We start from the raw sequence: 20532 nt of genomic DNA on the forward strand, positions 1-20532 counted from the left end.
TCCGAGGGAAGAATATGATATCGACCCCCAGACAGACCCTGATCTCGAAACATCTCCTAGTAAGGGCCTTCCCACAACAAGACACTATGTCATACTATAGATTATGACTTCCTAGTAGTTCTCAAAGACAGAGAGGGCTCTGTCAAGTGCCTCTTAGCGTTGAAGTGGATGGTTAAATCTGTCCTTTGATCTTTAAGAAGCTGGTGAAAGCTTGTGTGGTGACACCACGCATCGAAAAGAAAGAGGAGGCGGCACCGTCTGACCCGCTCTATATTTGAGGTCATGTCCCACCAAACTCTATAGTGTTTACTACTGCTAGGAAGAGGGCAGCAGGCCAGGCCCCTGGGGATGCTCTGCCTCCTGACAAGGGGGGTAAGCGCATCAATGCTGCGGGAAAAAGAGCAGTGATTGGTGCAGCCAATTCTGTAGGTCTCCTTTCCCGCTACGATAGAGCCCATTGGGGGGCGATGGATGGGTCCGTCAGCATCCCTCTGATCAGTATTGCAAGCAAAGGAAGAACTAGTGGACGAAGGCATGGCTATTTCCAATGCAACCATCAGGTGTGCACTGGATGCAGCATATACAGCAGCGTAGGGGTAGGAATCAACACCTCGTTCATACTTCAGTGCCACTCTTTGCTCTGAGTTTCTTGCTTCATGCCAGAGGTGCAACAACACCTTGTCAACCTGCCTTTCGACAGGGAAACCCTGTTCGGACAACAGGTTGACACCATGGTTTAGAAGATCAAGAAGGACATAGAAACCACCAAGTTGATGGATGCCCTTCGCGTTCTTTCTGCTAGGGGCTTCTTTCATAGGCACCAGTCAAGAAGCGGCTCCAAAGCCACCGACCCAGACCAAAACCAGTTCCACCATCGGCAGCAATAGGGTGATCTCTCAGCGTTGCAGGGGTTTCACATGCAGCTTCTTCAAGGGAATTCTTCTAAGTGCCGTGGCAGAGGGACCTCTTGTAAAGGAGCTTCTACCTCAAGAAAGGGCTTGCCGGCATCTCCTCGATCACACAACATGTGTGGGGGGTGGGGAGGAGGGGGAAGCTTGAAGGATTTCTTCCTCAGTGAAATAAGAAATCACCACCGTCTACTGCAGCCTTTCTATCCCTGAGCATGGCTACTGCTACTGCCACTTTCCCACCAAACATTCCTCCTGCATCCTCACCCTCAGGCCAGAACTTGTTATCTTGCTACAAGAAGAGGGTTAGGTGCTCCTACTCCAGGGAGCCATGAAGCCAGTGCCCCATCAACAGCAGGGCACCGACATCTACTCCCTATACTTCCTGGTTCCCAAAAAGGACGGGTCCCTTAGACCATTTCTAGAGCTCCGTCCTCTCAACAGGTATATCCTGTCAGAACATTTCTACTTAGACACCTTACAGGATTTCATCTCCCTACTGGCAACTTCATCTGCACCTGATGTGTACTATCACATCCCAACATCCCAATCCACCCAGCTCATCGGTGCTACTGCCACTTCTTGATAAGCAGTCAAAATTATCAGTTCAAGGTACTACCATTGGCACTTGCCATGACCACAATCCCAAGCGTCTTTACCGACTGTTAGTGGGGTCTCACCTCAGGAGGGATGGATGGAAGGAACTCGCGTCTCACCCTACCTTGATGATTGGCTGATTAAGAGCATAAGCACACAGAAATGCCTAACCCCATTCCTAGGCTGCAGTCTCCATGCTGCACTGCCTGGGATTCAGAGTCAATGTCACCAAGTCGCACTTAGTTGCTTCAAACTCAAAACCTCAACACGCCGGACTTTCTCCTACAAAACCACGGCAAAGTCAGACCTCTGAACCCCAGACAACTCAACCTAGCAATTTTGCTCCTAGAGTTCAGTTACCTTCACCTACCTTGAGTGCATGGACCTACTCGGGGAAGCCTGTAGACCCACCATACACCTGCTATGTGGAAGCATTTTGTCCACTAATTTACTTCAGAGAGCATAAACCCTGTTACACATGTAGTGCATGCTATCATTTGCTACCTCATACACTTACAAAAGTGAGGGCTAGCCTACACGTCAATTTGGCCATATTTAGCTACCATTGCTGCATTTATGCAAAACCGAGAACACTTTTCTCTCTTCAGAATTCTTGTAATTAAAGCATTTACGGAGGGCCTTAACTGTGTTATTCCCCCAAGGGATAAAATATGCAAGGTGAATACTTAAGGTTGATTAATTAATTTACTAGATGCTAGTTTAAGGCAATTAGAAGTTCAGATGAAAGATGTCCACTAAGCAAGAAAAGGACAATTTAATCATTTTTTTTATTTTGAATTGGCAAAAGTAGGTAGCCAGAACTTAACCATGTTTGTTGGGGCACTTTTGCATGCAGCTTTTGTATACTCAAGTTTTCACTATGGAATCATTTGATAAAAAGGTTGTTCTGGGTTGAATCTATGTGAGATCTGTGTTGAATTTATGTTGAGATTTTAATTTCTCTACAATTTCTGACTAGCAACCTAGCTTTTAATATAGTACGGAAAAACCAAGACTGGTCTGGGTAGGGTAGTGGTTGCATTGATGTCTTCGAATTAGTGCAGGGCAACTGAGTTCCACCCATTATTTTGGACCTGGGTCTTCGTGGATGAGCTTTGCTTCATAGTGTGTGGGGGGTGGGTTGTAAGTCTGATATCAGGGTGTTTGTCTGATGTGTTGAGCATTGAATGATGGGTATGGTACTTTAAATAATGCTAATCATGTATTGGTGCTTTTAACTGGTCATATGAAAGCATGGGCTCAGTTGAAATTTGCATAGTTCTGTTGCATACATCGAACTGCAGATTCCTCACCGTAGAATACTCGACATTCTACAGACTAAATCCAGAAAACGTTTTCTATAGCAATGCTCATGGCTGACCCAGGACACTTGTGAGAGTCCGAGTGGTCTACTGGTGTTTCTCTGTTTTAAAAATTATTTTAACTGCTGCCATTTGCACATTTCAGCTTTTAACTTCACTGCTTCTTACCTGATTTACGCGCGGCGCTCCTTCACCCGGTAAAAGCTGTGTTCAATGCTCTGGGGGTGACAGGGCCTTGCGCTTCACTTCCGCTTTTGCACTTCAGACGCACGGGGCAGCGGTCTAGTTGCTGTTCCCGGCGCCGGACAAAGCTGCATAAAAGCGCCTATGGCAAGCCAGTCTGCGCCCGTCTGTGACGGACCGGGCCCAGGGGCCAAGACCCCTGCATCTTTTCCATCAGGTCACTACTGCTACTCAAGTGCACAGCTCCATCAGTTAAACAGCGCACGAACAGCTGTTATCATCATATTCAGTGTGATAAACCAACGAAAAAGTGCCCTCATTGCCCGTTCACTCTCTCCCCCAGGATCATTACCCCCTCTCTGCCCACAAGCCCCTATAAAGTCTTTCTATTAAACTGCAGATCTCTGCCTAAACATACTACAGAGATCTCAATGCTGCTACAAGACTATGCCTCTGAGGTCTTATTCCTAACAGAAACCTGGCTCAATGCCAGTTCAGAGCCTGACATTGTGCAAACTCTCCCCCAGGGGTACGTGATACAGAGGGAGGATAGAACAAGAGGCAAGGGCGAGGGGATTGCGATCCTTTATAAAGACCACCTCACCTGTCACCTCCTTGGGCACCCACTCACAGACTGTGCACTTCTCGATAGAATTTACCCCTCTCCTCTTGCTCACAGGCATCTTGATCTATCGGCCCCCAGGAGCGGCAGGCACCTTCTGCAAAGCTCTATTAGAAGCAGCCATCAACCTAGCTAGCACCGCTGCAAATTTTACTCTCCTTGGGGATTTTAACCTGCACTCTGACAATTTGGGAGCAGCAACAGCACACAAATTAGAGCAAGACCTCGCGACTTTTCAACTGTCACAAAAGGCTTTGCGAGCTACCCATGTCAAAGGACACTGCCTCGATCCGGTGTTCTCCAACTTGGACAACCTTATAGGAAATGATCCCATCCATGGTACGACCACTTCCTCATCCCCCTTTTGTGGTGCCCTCGGGTTTCTGCTTACCATGCCCAACCCTCACTGACCCTGAATCCCCCCTGGTCCAAGCTCCCTCTGGACATATGGGCCCAAGAATTGAAAAAGACCAGACCTAAGCCAGATCCCGGTCCAGTTGCAGCTAACAACGATTTCTGCTGTTGGATAGAGGACTCGCTGAACCCGGTCCTCCCAAAAACTTTGATCAAAAAAAGGAATGGTCCTTCTAAATCACCCTGGTACACCTCAGAATTACGCACTCTAAAACAGTACTGCAAGGTACAAGAAAGAAGCTGGAGGAAAGACTGCTCTCCTAGCGAGAAGCTCAAAAACAGAAGAGCCATTGGCAAGCATAGAGCAGGAATTAAAAAGGCACAGGCCTCCTATGAGGCAAAACATTCTGCTGGCCTCCAACTCCCCCAGAGAGACTTTCCTCATAATAAAACAACTCCTGAAAAGCCCGATTCCTCCTCTTTGAAGTTCCTAGAATTAAGAGGTCCAGAAGCGGCGGTCGTCTTTTTTCCCTCAATACAGCCAAACTCTGGAATGCACTGCCTCTTCACCTCTGCAGGGAACCCAGCCACCTTGTTTTCCAAAAACAACTGAAAACACTTTTGTTTCCCTAAAACTCCGTCTCTGATTACTAGTCATGCTCAGCGCTGGGAGGTCCCCGGGTAGCCATGCGCTATACAAGTGTCCCTTTTATTTAATTTCATTTCATGCGCACTCTAGGTGGCGCTGTGTGGCTACACACGGACACTGCCCCCCTCCTCCTCCCCCCCAAAAGTAACGGAGTGAAGCCACTCCTGCATGGTGACGTATTTATTTCCAAGCCTTCCAACAAGGTTCCTGAGCTTCTCTTCCTACTTTGTCGGATTTTTGGATGATTCTTAAATGATTTCATCAGACTACTAAAGAACGATTCCCCCATCAAAACTAGAGGTTGCAAGCCATGCAACCTCTAGTTTTGATGCAGTAAGTAGTTATTGGTCCCTGATCCACGTGGGGTGTGTCTTTGGTGTCTGGGCTTAGACCTCACTTTTAAGTCATGCAATAAGTGTGCCCTCATGCATCTGAAGCCGATCCGAGACCAGGAGGTTCAACTGTATTTAGCACAAGTGTCAATCCAAGGCGTGTGTACAGACTTTGTTCTGGTCCTGAGCTGGGCCTGCCACCGACCAACTTTGCGTTAAAATTCCTCCAGTGTGCCCATGTCCAGTCACAAGCATAGGATGATGTTGTCAGTCACAACTCTTCGAGGGCCACTGCACAGAACAGATTCCTCAGCTGGTTCTGATGCACCCTCAAATTTCCTGGACTTTTGTTAACTTCGCAGTATATCAAGAACTTCAAGGAGGTAATGCTGCAACGTTTTGCTTCTAGCTCTCAGTGATGTGCCTTTGGGCCCCACAGAACCGCAGGGTCTTGGGTCGAGTTAAACATCGGTGGGTCCGATGCAGTCTGTCTGCTTGGCATCCATTACAGAACCCTTACCGCCTCTGGTACAGACCTCTACTCCGGCCCCAAAATTCACACTGGTCCCTTCTACACTGATGCTGGTACCAGTGCCACTTATACCAAAGAGAATGCTCTGACTCCGAACTGACTTTAGCTTAAGAGCGAATGATGTTGTGCTGCAAAATTACAAAAGCACCACCGGGCGTCCCGAAACCTAACTCTAACTCATTACCTCTCCTAGGTCACACCAACCAGCAGAGGCTGCATTATCATTTTGGTTCGGACTCCGATCCTGTGTCAGAGCAGTGTGTACCCCAGGATGTTCATGATGATGGGGATGGGGATAGCTTGCTCCTTGCTATGCAGATGATACCTTGTGCATTGATTTACTAAATTCCATTGGGCTTAGTACCTCACCTGTGACAGAGCTTGACTTGCCCCTAGAGCCACCAACGGAAGAGGGCCTCACCTGCAGTGGTGCCTTAGGGGGCAGGTGAGGCACTAGAATTACTGCTGCCCTACTTTGAAGAATAAAAACAATGTTCTAGCAGAGATTTTACATCCTGGGGCAGTTATTTTAGAGCCCTTGCTTCCTTTTTACACACTCCTCACTGACACTTTGAAGGCTGTGCGATTGTATACTTGTTCTGGCCTGCCTCCGAATAGGTAAGTGACCAGACTTCAAATACAATTTCCTGTTAACCTGGTTTTCTCACCCTATAGAGCCTTTTTGTGCAAGCCTCAGTCAATAAGATGAATCCTAGCTGATTTGCAACTACTCCGCTGGACAGGGAATCCAAGAAAATCTAGGCTGTTGGCAAGCACATGTTTTCCTTCACCATTCTAGTGTTGTGGTTCAGAAAGGCTGTTTGTTTACTGGGTCGTTACACACTTCCCATGTGGGACATGGCCTGTGAGATCTTTCCAGAAGTTTGGAAAACATTAGGCCCTGATGATTTATGATTGGCAGGACACAGCCAAATATGTTACTGGTGCAAGTCTAGATACTACAGATTGCTTAGGCATGACAGTTTTTACTAGTGGTGTACTTAGTCAACGCATATGGATACATTCCACAGGGCGCTCTGGCTATGTACAATCCTCCCTAAGGGTTATTCCATTTTATGTTTTTCCAACTTTGTGGTGAAAAGACGAGGAGCCCATTAAAGACAATAGAGCTACGGCGCTATCTGGAATTGTTTACCCTTTGCCAAACGTTTCTACATCAATTCAAGAAGTTTAGGGGCTGCCATATAGACATTCAGTTTTCCATCCAGTGCAGCTGACACCCCAGTACTTTCTAGGCCATGGTCTTGGATCTGGCAGGTAGTGTGAGGGCCAGCATGAAATTCAGTCTTCCAGTCCTCTTCCCCTTTTGAAGCGGCCTCAAAACCACCTTGGTTTACCTTTAATGGTGCATCCCTAACCGGTGGGGGCAGGATTTGGCATTTCCTCTCACTCAGGTTGGCCGTCATTCACAATTGACAGGTGGGTCTTACAAATCATTAAAAATGGCTATAGCCACTACATTTTCACTCTGTTCTGCCACGGTTCCTCCCACTCCAGAGTTGATTTTACCACAGCACCTTCCCTTCTGTGACCGGAGTAGCAGGTGCCATAGGTGTCATCGGGAGGGTTCTGGACTTGGAAAGAGGAGGGGATTATTAAACTTAATGTTCCCTTGTTATGAAGAAGGACAGGGGCCACAGACTGGACCTCCAGCCTCTAAATGCCTTCCTATGGAAGGACAAAATCAAAATGCTCACACTATCCGAGATCCTCTATGCTCTGGACCACGGAGACTAGATGATGACCTTGGACCTGCAGGATGTGTATTTTCATATAACTATTCTGTAGTCTCAGAGTCGTTTTCTGTGGTTCAAATTGAGCCACAAGCATTTTTAGTTGCTTAGCTCCTATTCTGTCTCACCAGCTCCCATTGAGTGTTCTCAAAAGTGATTTTGGAGTTTACTGACCATCTTCGGAGGTCAGGAGTCCCTTTTATTCTCACACCTTTGCGAAGGGCTGTTGAATATGGAATCACTGTAGTCAGTCATGGACCACCTTCGGACTACGGTAAACTTCTTGACATTTTGTGGGTTCACTATCAGCGAGTTGAAATCGCACCGAAGTCCTATGCAGAGGCTTTCATGCATTGGACCAATTCTGGACACACTGGAGGTTGGAGTTTGGGGTTTTCTGGCTGCATAACTAGACTAGGATATTCATGCTATGATCTCAATGGTTCATAAGCAAACCTGTATCATGCTGAGAGCAGCTCTGAGTCTTCTTGGCCTCTTAGCCTCCTGAATCATTCTCATTACCTACGCCAGGTGGCACATGCAGGATTTGCCATGAAATTTAAAGTTTCAGTGAGCCAGCAACAATGCAGTTAGACTGATGCCATCCAGGTGTCGGGGAAGATAGCTCAAGATATGGAGTAGTGGCTGCTCGAACGCAATTGGCCCAGTGGCAAGCCCCTTTCCCTTCCCCTCGGAAATCAGACCACCTACATTCATTGGGAGAGATGCTAATACCATCATTGATTATATTTTTGTATCACCAGGGGTGTTAGCTAGGGCTTGCGAATACTGTGTAGTGCCTGCGGTCTTTAGCGACCACAACCCTGTTTTGCTGACCTTGGACCTGGATTGTTCCATGACCGAGAGGGAAACAGGGGTGGTAGCCCCAAGGGATCTCACCTCTAAAGAGCAGGGGAGGAGGATTAAGTGGGAGAAGATTGTCCCTGAGAATTTCTTCCAAATACTAGCCCAGGAAACAGAGGCAAAGATGGCAGTTTGCCTTGATCCTACTTCCTTGGGGTCTGAGGTAGTGGCCGCTTACACTGAGATATGTTCAAGCATCTCTAAGAATTTGGAGTCCAGGAATGGCCCGCAAGGTAACAAGCATATACATAGATGGTTCGATAGGGAATGTTCAAAAAAACATAACGCCCTATTGAAAGCACTCCAACAGAGACCCAGAGACAGGACTCTAGTGGCAAGTCTTCGGCAGGGTTATAAAACTTCACTCGCCAATCGTAAGACTCAGATTAAGGAGGAGGCCTGGGAGAGTTTACTGTCCGTAAATATACTGAGAGACAGTAGGAAATTCTGGGCCATTATTAACCAGCCCTTCTTTACTGAGGATGGGAAATCAGACATGGATTGCGTGATCGAAGATGAAAGATGGCTTAATCATTTCAAACAAATCTATGAAAGTGAAGCTTCATTCCCGTCAGATAGTGTCCCTTCGTGGAATATTATGACCATGGATTTTAACATCTGTGAGGTTGAAAAGGCCATTAAAGACACAAGTAAACATAAGGCACCGGGACCTGATGGGGTACCTGCTGATCTCTACATGCAGTATCCCCAATTCTGGTCCAAAATACTGACCAATGTTTTTAATGCGATACCTTCGGCAGGCTTTCCCTCTTCTTGGTCCACCTCTATAATTGTTCCGATTTTTAAGAAGGGGAACAGGGGGGACCCGGCTTGCTACAGGCCAATCTCCTTGCTTGACTCTGCTGTTAAAATCTTAGGCAGAGTCATTCTACAAAGACTCGGGGATTGGCTTGAAGGGAGTGGGGTCCTCTCTGACCTTCAGTATGGTTTTAGGGCTCACAGGGGGACCATGAACCAATGCTTAAACCTCCACCTCATAATTAGCAAATACACCGTGGTGAAGGAGGGGCATTTATATCTAGGGTTTATGGACTTATCCTCCGCTTTTGATTTGGTTAATCGCTCTAAACTTTGGCTTATTTTGCGGGATTTGGGTTTGGACACTACTTTGGTGAATTTTTTACATGACCTCCACCAGAATTTGTTTGCCTCCGTTAGGGTTACAAGGGAAGGTAGATGTACTGAAAAATTTAGATCAGGGAGAGGGGTCAGACAGGGTTGCATCCTGGCCCCTCTCCTATTCACACTCTACATTAACTCCCTGGGTAAATCACTCAATCTAGCCACCATGGACGTCCCGCGTATGGGAGGATCCCCTATCCCGGTCCTCCTGTACGCGGATGACGCCGTCCTAATAGCCCGTACAGGCATTGGTCTGCAAAAATTGTTAGACCATTTCGGATCATTCATGGAATCTTTAGATTTAAAGATCAATACACTAAAATCCCATGTCATGGTCACGGGCACACGTAGGAAAAGCCTGAAGATTAAAACTTTTAGTTGCAACGGATTACAAATCTCTAGGGTACCTTTTTTTTGTTATCTAGGCGTCACTTTTGACGAAAAAGGATCCTGGGGACCTCAACTAAAATTGAAGGCCAACGTAGTTGCAAGATCTACTACAGGTCTCATGAGCTTTTCTAAAAAATTAGGTTCTAGGCCCATGGAGGCCATGATCCGTATCTACAAATCAAAGTGCCTGGCTATTGCATCCTATGGGGCTGACATCTGGGGCTATGCTCCCTCTCAAGGCATTCAAATTGTAGAAAATAATTTTATTCGAACTTTGTTGTCACTCCCAAAGTCATCGCCTACATATTCCATCCATAGTGAAGTCGGCCTGGGCCACATTACTGACCTTCTAAAAATGGCCCCCCTGCTATGCTGGGTGAAAACCTGGACAAACGAGGAGATCACGTTGAACCATCTCATACTCAAAGACTGCTTGGCCCTGGACAAGGCGGGCAGTATTCCCTGGCTAGCGTATGTTAGAGCGGCATGCGTGAAGCTAGGGCGCCCGGATATGTACTCTTCTCCACAGGGTCTCAAGAAAGAAGATGTAGGGTGGGTTAAGTTGCATCTCCGGAATTTGCTGGAGTTAGATAGGGAACAGGTTGAACTCAACAAACCCATGGTGAGAACCATATATCGAATTTCTACCTCCTCTGCCATGGAACCTTATCTAACATTTGTGACAAAACCATACCATCGTTTTCTTTTATTGAGATTTAGGTTCAATCTTATCCATCTAGTGCTGGGTTCCAACATAAAGTGGGGGACCCTTGAAATTACCCCACCTTGCACTTGTGATAGCTTCTCAAATCAGGACACAGTCCACTTTGTGATGTTTTGCGAACACTATCTGGAGCCCCGGAAAAAGTTTTTATATCCCATTTTGAAGGAACTTAATTTTGTCCAAGTAAGGCCTGCACTTTTACACCTGCAAATGTTGAACACTGTGCAGGTCACATATGGTGTAGCCAGTTTCTTGGTGGCGGCTGCCCGATTGAATAAGGCAAGACTTACCCAGACAAATATACATCCTGGTTGACATTTTATCAACTTTATTCTGGGACACCGGATAAGGATCATTGGGACATGGAGGCGCTTGTCTTTTTCTGGTCCTTTTCTTATAGTGAACCTGTTTTGTATTCATATTTTTTAATAACAAAAAAACTTCTTTTAAAAAAAACCTCTTTTAATGAATCATTTTAGGAACTGCAACATGTGTATAGTTTGTTTAATTGCTAATTTTAATCTATTTGTATAGTTCTTATTTTAAAAAAATGAATTGTGTATTGCTTTTATGGTTTTAATTAACCGAATAAAGATATTTGACTGACTGACTGACTGAGAGTCGACTGTGATGACAGATGGTTCCCTGCTGGGCTGGAGGGGTAATCTAGGGGGAGGTGTAGATCAGGGGACTGTATCACATCAGTCTGCTAGCGTTGTGGGGCATTTGTCTGGCTCTGAAGGTCTTCTTGCCATCCATCAAAAGGAGATTGGTGCAGGTTCTTGCTGACAGCACCACTGCTATATGATACTGCAACAAGCAGGATGGAGTGTAGTCCTGGGCTTTGTGTCAGGAGGTCCTGTGTCTCTGGTTGTGGTAGAAGTGCACTGTTTATCTACATAGAGTTTTGGGTAAAAGTCCATCTGTGTATTCTACCAAAGCCAATTTTTGATGTTAAATTCTGTGTCGAAAGTTCATTTTAGTAGCATTCAAGGTGGATATTACTTCTCCTAGAAGGTCCAGTGAAATCCCTTCTTTTCAGATGTCGCTCCTTACTTAGTTTTCCATTTTGGTAATGCTACAGTGAAAAAATCCAAACCTGATTGAAAAGGGTGTTTCAGTGGTTTACTTAATAGAATCCTTTGTTTGTGTGCCCAGGATCCTAAACAACATTCTTTTCATGGCAAGGCAGTGTTGCCAGAATTACGATTCAGATCACTCTATGGTTTTTCTTAACCAATAGTGTTTCTCAAATAATCTAGATAAATAAATCGAGACCAATGAAATAAGTTTCAGGGTAGATTGTTAACTGTACTGTTATCATTTTTTGTGAAAGATGTAGAATCTGTTCCAAGTTGCTACCACTACTATTTATCAGAAAGGTCTTAGTTTGGACTTCTCCGACTTTGTAAACTGAGTATTAGTGATGCTGACCGACTAGTCTTGTGAAACGTGTCCTCTGTGAATGATCCTCAATATTCTCGGACGTTTGCACCACTATGCGAGTTGGTTTAAAAAGTTGTAACTTATATATTGTGCATGGCGGAAGGGGTAAACAAATAAGGTATTTAAAATGGTTGCTGCCGAAGCATTGTAGTATATGGTTACTAACACTACCCTTGCTGCCTCTCTTAGCATCTTTGAGATGTCCAATTATCCTACAGTGGTTAAGGATCAGAACATTGAAACAGAACCCATTTTAAAAGAGTAAGTGAGACTCAACTTAATTTTGTTCTGTAAAATAAACTGCCTACACCTCTAGGTTCACGTAGTTACTATTACAGGTAAGTAACAGACACCCAGCCCCAGTCTGTTATTTGTCCAGCACATACCCATTATACTTGAAATGCGGCTTCATTGCCATCAGACTGGGCGACTGGCGTTTCTTGCAGGACTTACCATCATGGCGACGTACATCGGAAGATCTATCCTGTAGAGGGTGTGGGAAAACAGCGGAAACCATGTTGCATGTAAGTTGCCTCTGCCCAGCCCTTAATACAGAACGCAGGTCCGGACTAAAATTAGAATGGAAGAGGCTGGGGGTTCGGACCTGCAGGCAAGCCATCATGGCAGCTTTAAACCCGGAAAACATAGTGCTAAACATAAAATTTACAAAATTTGTTCAGCGAGCATATTACACCTTTAACTAAAGGAGACCATGTTAAAGTGCTTAATTTCCTTTCTCTCTCACCGAAATGAGTAACAACTGGCATTATTATCAGTAATGTTAGACATAATCTGGTGATACCCAATGCAAGCTGGTGTCCTGTTTCAATTTTTGTGATTTTAAAATATATTATGAGACAAAATCCCTGTTTTTTTAAAGATTGCCAATGGATTGTGTTTTTATATCTTTATTGTGTTGTTATTTCCTAGAAGTTTTTATCTTAATATTCGGTCAGGTTGTGAATTTGTAAATTCTTTTAAAGATATGTTTTATATCTAAATAAAGATTATTATTATTATTACAGGTAAGTACCTTGTTCACTGTGTATACACAAAGAGGATGCAGTAATTGAAATTAATCATTGCATTTTATTATTTTTTTCTTCTCTTCAGCAACAATTTTTGCGAGTCTGAACCCTGCCAGCAAAGTCCATCATTCTTATAGTGCCTCAGTTGAACGAACGTTGCCCTTTTCAAATTCACACTCAAACCCCGGATCCTTCATTCTTCCATCTTATCCCTTATCATCACCAAGAGGTAGTCCAAACCAAACCTCGTCTTCCAGTGGATCACCCAAGAAGTCTCAAGATTCATTTGTTGCCTTCTCAAACTCTTGGCCACTGAAAAACTTTGATGGACGACCCAAGCCAATGAGGCTTTCTAATCAGAAGCTAGGTGAAATTGCAGGTAAACAATATAATTTACATTTTATAATGCAACATTATATAATTTCAAGTGGAAATGGCATTCATATGACCATTCATAATTGAAGGAGAATGTTACTACGACGAAGAGATATAGGTGTGGCTAACAGTCAGAGCTTTATACTTGACATTGCTTAAAAAGATGCAAACTTTGTTTATAGCCATTTTTTCAAAATAAACGCTCCTCAGTTCTATACTACTATTTAACTAAAGAATGCATACTGCATTTATTATCTGCCTATTGTTCTGTGCACTTAGAAGTTTAAAGAATAACAGTAGCTAACAAGTATGTACATATTGTTTTGTTTGTTTATGTAGTCTCATGTTTCATCAAGCATGCGGGCTAGAAAATGAATGTGCCTGTAGTTTTGAAAGATGCATCCAAATACCTGCAACAAGAGTGTCTTTCCAGAAAGTCATACCTTTAAAAGTAAAGACCAGATGAAGTAATTTGGAATGCTTATTTCAAATTTATGAGGTTATGATTCCATTTTAGGAAAGGATCTACATTTGATAATTCTTCGTAGTGCCTGTCTGGTGCAAAGTTTCTAACGTTTTCATTAAACATCAATATTTTTAGAACTAAATCCTTTGGCTGCTGCTGTAGGAAGCTTTTTGGTAAAGTCCAAAGTTCTTTCAATGGACGAGCACATCCAGTGTATTCTTTTGTGTTTTCTTTAATACTATGGTAAATTATGCATTTTACATTTTCTTCCTTTTAAAATGAGATGCTACTAATTTAGATATGAGCCCAGAGTAGGGATTATTGCTGCCTGCAAAGTAACTAAGGAAACCATATTTGGCGAAAGATAGCCAAAATGTTCATAATGTGCTAGTGTGCAGGACTGTTCTTATCCATGTTAAGAGCATCTTTGTGTTTTGTGTAGGTGATCATTCCCAGGAGACACAGTCTCCACTTCCACTCAAACCAGCTCTGGTGAGAACATCTTCACGAGGTGGCCTGAATGGAAACAAGCCTTTTCCTCCGATCACCAGGGGTCCAAGCCTGCTGCCAGATAAAGGGGATTTTAACCCAGCCCAAATAAGAAAAGAAGCTGATGATGCTTGGAGTAGTGAAAGAGACAAGAAGCTTGCCATTGATCTTTCGGAATTGAATGTCAAAGATGATCTAGATCATGAAGAGGTCGGAGTAACGAAAGAAGTTTTTCACTTTACATTATAAATTATTCTTCCTATGTTTATGCATTTTAAACAAATGAGAAACAGCTGCTTACCTCAATTTTACACGTGTTGTGCTTGTTATTAAATCCTTATTATATAAAATTGTATGTGAAGCTTCAGTAAAATAATTGGTTAAATGGTGTAAGCTGATTTGCATGACAGTCCTCCCATAAAGAGGTGTTCTTTATGCACTGACCAATGGAAGGCAGCTTTAATAATGAGTGAATACTGCAAATCTTTTATATTTGCAGGTCAAATGAAGAACTTAAATCAGTTCTTCTATGTGTGATAATACATCTAAGTGTTCGGACAGGAAGTCTTTTAAATTGGTCAATGAACGTAAAATGAAATGGCTGTAGTACATTGGGTTGAAAAAGAACTCAAAACACAAACTTTGAAATACGTTATCCTCCTATGTATAAAAGTATAATTCTTCCCTTTTTCCTGGAGAAAAATAATCTGGCATGATGTTTCACTTAAAAAAATTGCCTTAGCTTTGGTACCTTACACCAACCCCAACGTATACTGTCCCACCCCCACCCTCATTGTGTATTTCCTTACCTGAGACAAAGCCTTATAAAGCATCTATCAGTAAACCCATTATTACCCCTAATTTGCATACATCACTCTGCTCCCCATTATCCATTTCCAGACCGCATGAGCTCTACCCATGCCTCATATCCAAAAATCATTAATGCTTAGTTTTGTTCACATGGTAGTGCAAGGATGCACCTGTCTAGTGGCATAAAAGATTTCCAAATCTTTCTCCTTTCCTTGCGGTTCTTCCCAGGCACTCCGTACCTCAGTGGTAAAATCGCGTTTGCCTTGAAGCAAACGAGTGATTCCGGTGCCATGCAAGACACACCATATAAAGATGTAGATTTTGACCTTGGGGAAAATTTTAGCTCATTGAACTGTGCTACTAATTTAGATTGGATTTTGTAACTGCCTATAGTAATTTTTTGTATTTCGGCCAATCTCAAGCCATCCGTACCAGTTTTCCCTATTATTTTCTATTCATTACTGAATGTTATTTGTTTAAAGCACAGTCGTAGACATTTGTGTCGCCAGTTTATTAAAATATGAAGCATTTTCATTTGCCACCGTGCCTGCAGATTATGGTTTAGTGCAGTGCTAATCTTTGGTTTAACCTACCAAGCTTGAAATCTATTATTACTAGGGTAAATGTTAACTGCATGTTGACTAAGAGACAGACAGACAGATGCACACAAAACTCCCCACTCCAGCACCCTTTTTTGCAATAAAAGGCTAAACGTGCTGTTGGAGGAGGCAAGCCACATAATGGATGTGCAATGCTCTAGGCTGCATACAGTAACATATTTAAAACGATGTGGCCCAGGAAAAGTATCACCTGTGAAGATGACACCAAAAGGGTAAATGGCACTGCCACAAATACTAGCCCCCAGAAAATGCTTTTGAGCGAAGCACTGTCTAGAAGGTACTGTGGAAGAGAAGCAGGGATGCAATCTGCAACCGCCGTGGCATGTAAAACAGATATTCAGTTCAAACCATTCTTTCGACACCAGCAGAGTGCAAGTCATTATATGGTACACATTTTTTAAGTATAATGAAGTATATAAATTGTCTGTGAATTATTTGTATACTGTCAAAATCAATTTGTTTTTACATTTTTAATTTCAGATGATAAGTTCTCTTAGGTCATTGCGTAACAGTGCTGCCAAGAAGAGGGCAAAACTGAGTGGCAGCACTTCAGACCTTGAAAGTCCAGACTCTCTGAAATTAGATCTGACTCCGGAATCCCATTCACGCACATCATCTCCAACCCTCAGTCCTTATAGTGAAAGTGGCATTTACAGCTTGGACTCTCTCACTTCACCGCCATCTCCCACTGTCTCTGGCAAGAAAATGTGAGTTCTTCTGCACCTAATTTACTGGAACACTTGTATAGCTTTCATTTAAATTAACAAAATGACAAGGAGTTATTTCTCTTTCTTTTTCATGCACTTATTTACATTTCTTTTATTGCAGTTCTATTACCAAATACACATTAAAAATGCAAAACCAAAATGCCTTTTCTGAAGAATACCGACCTGACCTGCAGATTTCTCATGTTATGATTCGCCTCATGAGCTGAACTAGCTGTTCTGCGCCAGAAGATAGCTTGATATCTCCAACTCTCAACTTGATGCTAGTACCGCCCCAAAGTTCTTTAACACATACAAAAAAAGAGGTCAGACTGTCTTTAACATCTCACTAGAGGTTCATCTTCAGCCTCCACACTTCCTTGCATTTTGATTTGAATCCTGTGTTCGCATCAAAGCCTGCTTCTACTTTTGACTTCTTGCATTCGATTGCTTTGTTCCAAAGGAAGTCTTCCAGCTCCGGGTTCAGGATTTATCAAACTGAGAGCATATCTTCACCTTGATGTCACTCCTGACCAGAGACTGGTCTTCTGGTCCGTGTGGCTCATTGCCAAAATTAGACCTCAACATCTTCTAAACTGTGTCCTACTTTGGTGGACATGAGCTTGATGCTGGGGTCCGGTTCAGTTCTTGCTTCAACTGGCGCTTCTTGATATGCTTCTGTCCCCTGCACTGATCCCACTCAAGGGCATCTTGCACACAAGCTTTGCTGACTATGATCCGCCCTCTCTGGCTCGCTCTGGCGCTCTACCTTGCCTCAAAATGCTGGTGGGAGCATAGACCGCGCCTCTGCCAGCAGTCCATAACCTGGCAGCAGTTGACCCCTTTGATAAAACCTAAAGCTAACCCGAAATTCACAGCCTCTTTTTCTGTTCATGTCTGCACCACTATTGATTTTGTCTATGGCACTAGTTCTGGCTCCGTTACAGTGGAATAGTCGGTGGGCTTATGATGGATCCACTATGGGCCTTGCTCAGGCTTCAATCAAGGATATCCAGAAGATCTGTGCTGAGATGGATTTGGTCCCAAACTTCTTAAGAGGCTCTCCTTTGGGTCTCCAAAACACAGGTGTCTTAAATATTTGTCCTAAGGTTGCCCCTCCACGTTTCCTTCACAGGTTGTTCTCTTTTAAGGTGGTCTTGGGCAAGGTGGCAGAGGCCCTGTAGTTGCATTCGCCTTTCGCAGAGATTAAGGCAAACATGTTGACAGATATCCTTGAAACTGGTTATCCAGCCTCTTAAAAAAAAAAAAAAAAAAAAAATGTTAAACAAATTTTATTGTCAAAGTTGCAAATGCATCACAGGGCCCTGACACCCAGGGGAATCTGTCACAGGAAACATCACAAGATCATCAGCATTTGACTTTTCCACTGTATCAACATGCATTACAAAGAAAACGTGAAACCCCCATAACCAACCCGCCTATACCCCACCCACTCCCCCTCCCAGCCGCCCCCCCACACCCCAACTCCCTTTCCCACCCCTTTCCCTTCCCGCACCCCTCCCCCCCACAGTCGCACAGCTTTCAATAAGACCAGGGAAAAATAACAAAGAAAAGAAGTCCACACCGAACATATATTATGCCATATGTAGAATCGAGCCCATATAGTCCATACATCCTGTCTGCACCATATTCCAGACTCTTTAACACAGCCCCCCTCACTCATCCAGAGGACGAACATCCTGCTCCACCGGAGGCTCCAACCACACCCCCCTGTAATCTGCCCAGCGTTTGCAAATTTTAAAATGCTTCCGAGGGCAACCCCTAGCAATATAAATCGGGCGCTCCAGGCCCATATAAAAATCAAGGCCCCTCTTCCAGGTCGTCATCTTAGGGGCACGGGGATCCTTCCACTCTTTGGCTATGTCTCTCTTAGCAGTGGTAAGGCCTAGTAACATCAGGTGTCTTTTATACAAGTTTCCCCCGACCCCGTCCATAACATGCAATAAGGCAAACTGCGGCATATGTGGGAGCTCCCACCCCAACACCTCCGCTGAGCAGGCCAACACTCCCCTCCAGAAATGCGCTACAATCCCGCAACTCCATACCGTGTGGAGGAATTTCCCTTCCTCGCTCTGACAGCAAAGACAAGCCGGCGAGGCTACCAGGCCCGCCCTAAACAGACAAACTCTTGTATAATAGACCCTATGCAGGAATTTGAACTGGACCAAGCGGAGGCGCATAGCAATAGCCGCGCTCCGAGGTGAGGTTAGCGCCTCCCTCCAGTCCTCCTCCTCCAACTCCCCCACATCTTCCTCCCAGTGTTCCCTGAGTTTCTGAAGCGTGGGGGAACTATGGATGACCAGTGTTTGGTATATACGTGAAATCTTCTTTGTTACAAGGTCCCCCATAAACACTTTCGCCTCCAGGGGATTGAAGTCCGGCAATGTCTCCAGACCCACCAGGCTGGGGGATAGGGCGTGGCGAAACTGAAGGTAGCGCACAAATTGGGAGTTGGGCATCTCAAATTCATCTCGGAGTTCTTGGAAAGATTTCAGTGTAGTGTCATGCATCACATCCCCTAAGGTCGAGATCCCCACCCTGTCCCACCCCACAAAGCCCTGTAGAGAGGCTAGCGCTGGGAAGCGGCCATTGTGCCATATGGGTGTCTCCGCCGTCAGGACATTCCACCACCCCACGCGGCGCAGGGCCTGTTTCCAGATGAGGCATACCAACCGAGTAGCTGTGGGCAGTGCATTACGCAGGGGCGCAGAGTAGAGGATAGTATGAAGCGTATTAGGGCCCATCAAAAAGCGCTCCATGGCATAAGCCGGAATCGCACGGTCACCATACCACCATTCATTCAACACCAACAAATGGGAGGCCTGATAGTAGGAAAGAACGTCCGACGTGGCCAGTCCGCCACAATAGGTGGGGAGGAAGCACGTGCGCAATGCTACCCGGACCGCGCCCCCCTCCCACAAGAATTGTCCCAGGTGAGAATTGACCTGACGAAACCAGCTCGGGGGAATCGGATAGGGGTGATTCTGGAGCTGATACAGCAGGCGCGGGAGCGCCACCATCTTAAAGATGGCCGATCTACCATAAATGGTAAGTGGCATTCGCGCCCAGGTCTTCATGTCCGCACGTACCCGGTCCCACACTGGCACCAAGTTCCGTTCCCAAGACACAGCCGGGGCATCCGAAAGGAAGACCCTAAATACTGGAGCCCTCCAACCGCTACCTGAAGCGAAGCGGCCCAACTACCCACCGCCGGCGTCTGCTCGCCCAAGACCCACAGGGTAGACTTGCGGGGATTCATATATAAGCCTGAGTTCTCACCAAAAATCTGTAGAATTTCGAGAAGGCGCTGCCCGAGCTATGTAAGGCAGTAAGGAAGAAGAGGACGTCATCTGCGTAGAGCGCAATTCTGTCGGACGGACCCCCCTCCCAATCGAACCCATGCAGCTGAGCATCTATCCGCACCCACGCAGCGAGGGGCTCCATGGCCAAGGCAAACAGGTAAGGCGATAACGGACACCCCTGTCGGGTGCCGTGCCTAATGTGAAATGTGGAGGAGACCGCTCCCGCTACCCGAACCGAAGCTGTCAGGTCTGTATACAAGAGCCGTATATAGGAGAGGAAGCGGGGGCCCAGGTTAAGCCGCGGGAATAATGAAAACAAATATACCCAACTAAGGGAATCAAACGCTCTGTCGATATCGGCCAACAGAAGCCCCGCCTGCTGCCCGTGTCCCTAATCGCCTCCATCGCCACGTGAGCCCGTCTAATGTTGTGTCTGGTTGTCCTTTGTGGCATAAAACCAGCCTGATCGGGATGGACCAGGTTCGATATATACGGGAGGAGCCTATTGGCCAACGCCTTGGCCAGCACTTTGGCCTCCACGTTGAGAAGCGAGATGGGGCGATAAGAGAAATGCTGTTCTGGGGTCGTCACTGCTTGTGGAACACCACCACCTCCGCGTGCCGCCAGTCTGGGGGAAGCCTGCCCTGATCCCTAGCCTCCTCCAGGGCCGCCCGATAGTGAGGGGCCAATTGGGCATTATATATCTTAAAGAATTCACTGGGGAACCCATTCGGACCGGGGGCCTTCTCGGGGTTTAGCTCTCCAAGTGCAGTGCCCAGTTCCTCGGCTGTCAAGGGAAGGTCTAACTTGTCGCGTACATCATCTGACACCGCCTTAGGAGGCAGGTCCGCCAGGAATTTATCAATCTGGGCAGGCAGCAGGCACTCCCGCGGGGCA

The 20532-nt window shown here is 45.3% G+C and overlaps 1 protein-coding gene across 1 annotated transcript in view; it reads left to right on the forward strand.

Moving 5' to 3' along the window:
- TOGARAM1 (TOG array regulator of axonemal microtubules 1) overlaps positions 1-20532 on the forward strand; it is a 778500-nt gene that overhangs the window by 202285 nt on the left and 555683 nt on the right. Inside the window, exons 4-6 of the mRNA XM_078659754.1 lie at positions 12934-13227; positions 14132-14388; positions 16089-16315. Of these exons, the coding sequence (XP_078515880.1) occupies positions 12934-13227; positions 14132-14388; positions 16089-16315 (778 nt within the window). The remainder of the gene's footprint in view (positions 1-12933; positions 13228-14131; positions 14389-16088; positions 16316-20532) is intronic.

Source organism: Lissotriton helveticus, chromosome 9, assembly GCF_964261635.1.
Source record: "Lissotriton helveticus chromosome 9, aLisHel1.1, whole genome shotgun sequence".
In the NCBI taxonomy this organism is placed as follows: domain Eukaryota; kingdom Metazoa; phylum Chordata; class Amphibia; order Caudata; family Salamandridae; genus Lissotriton; species Lissotriton helveticus.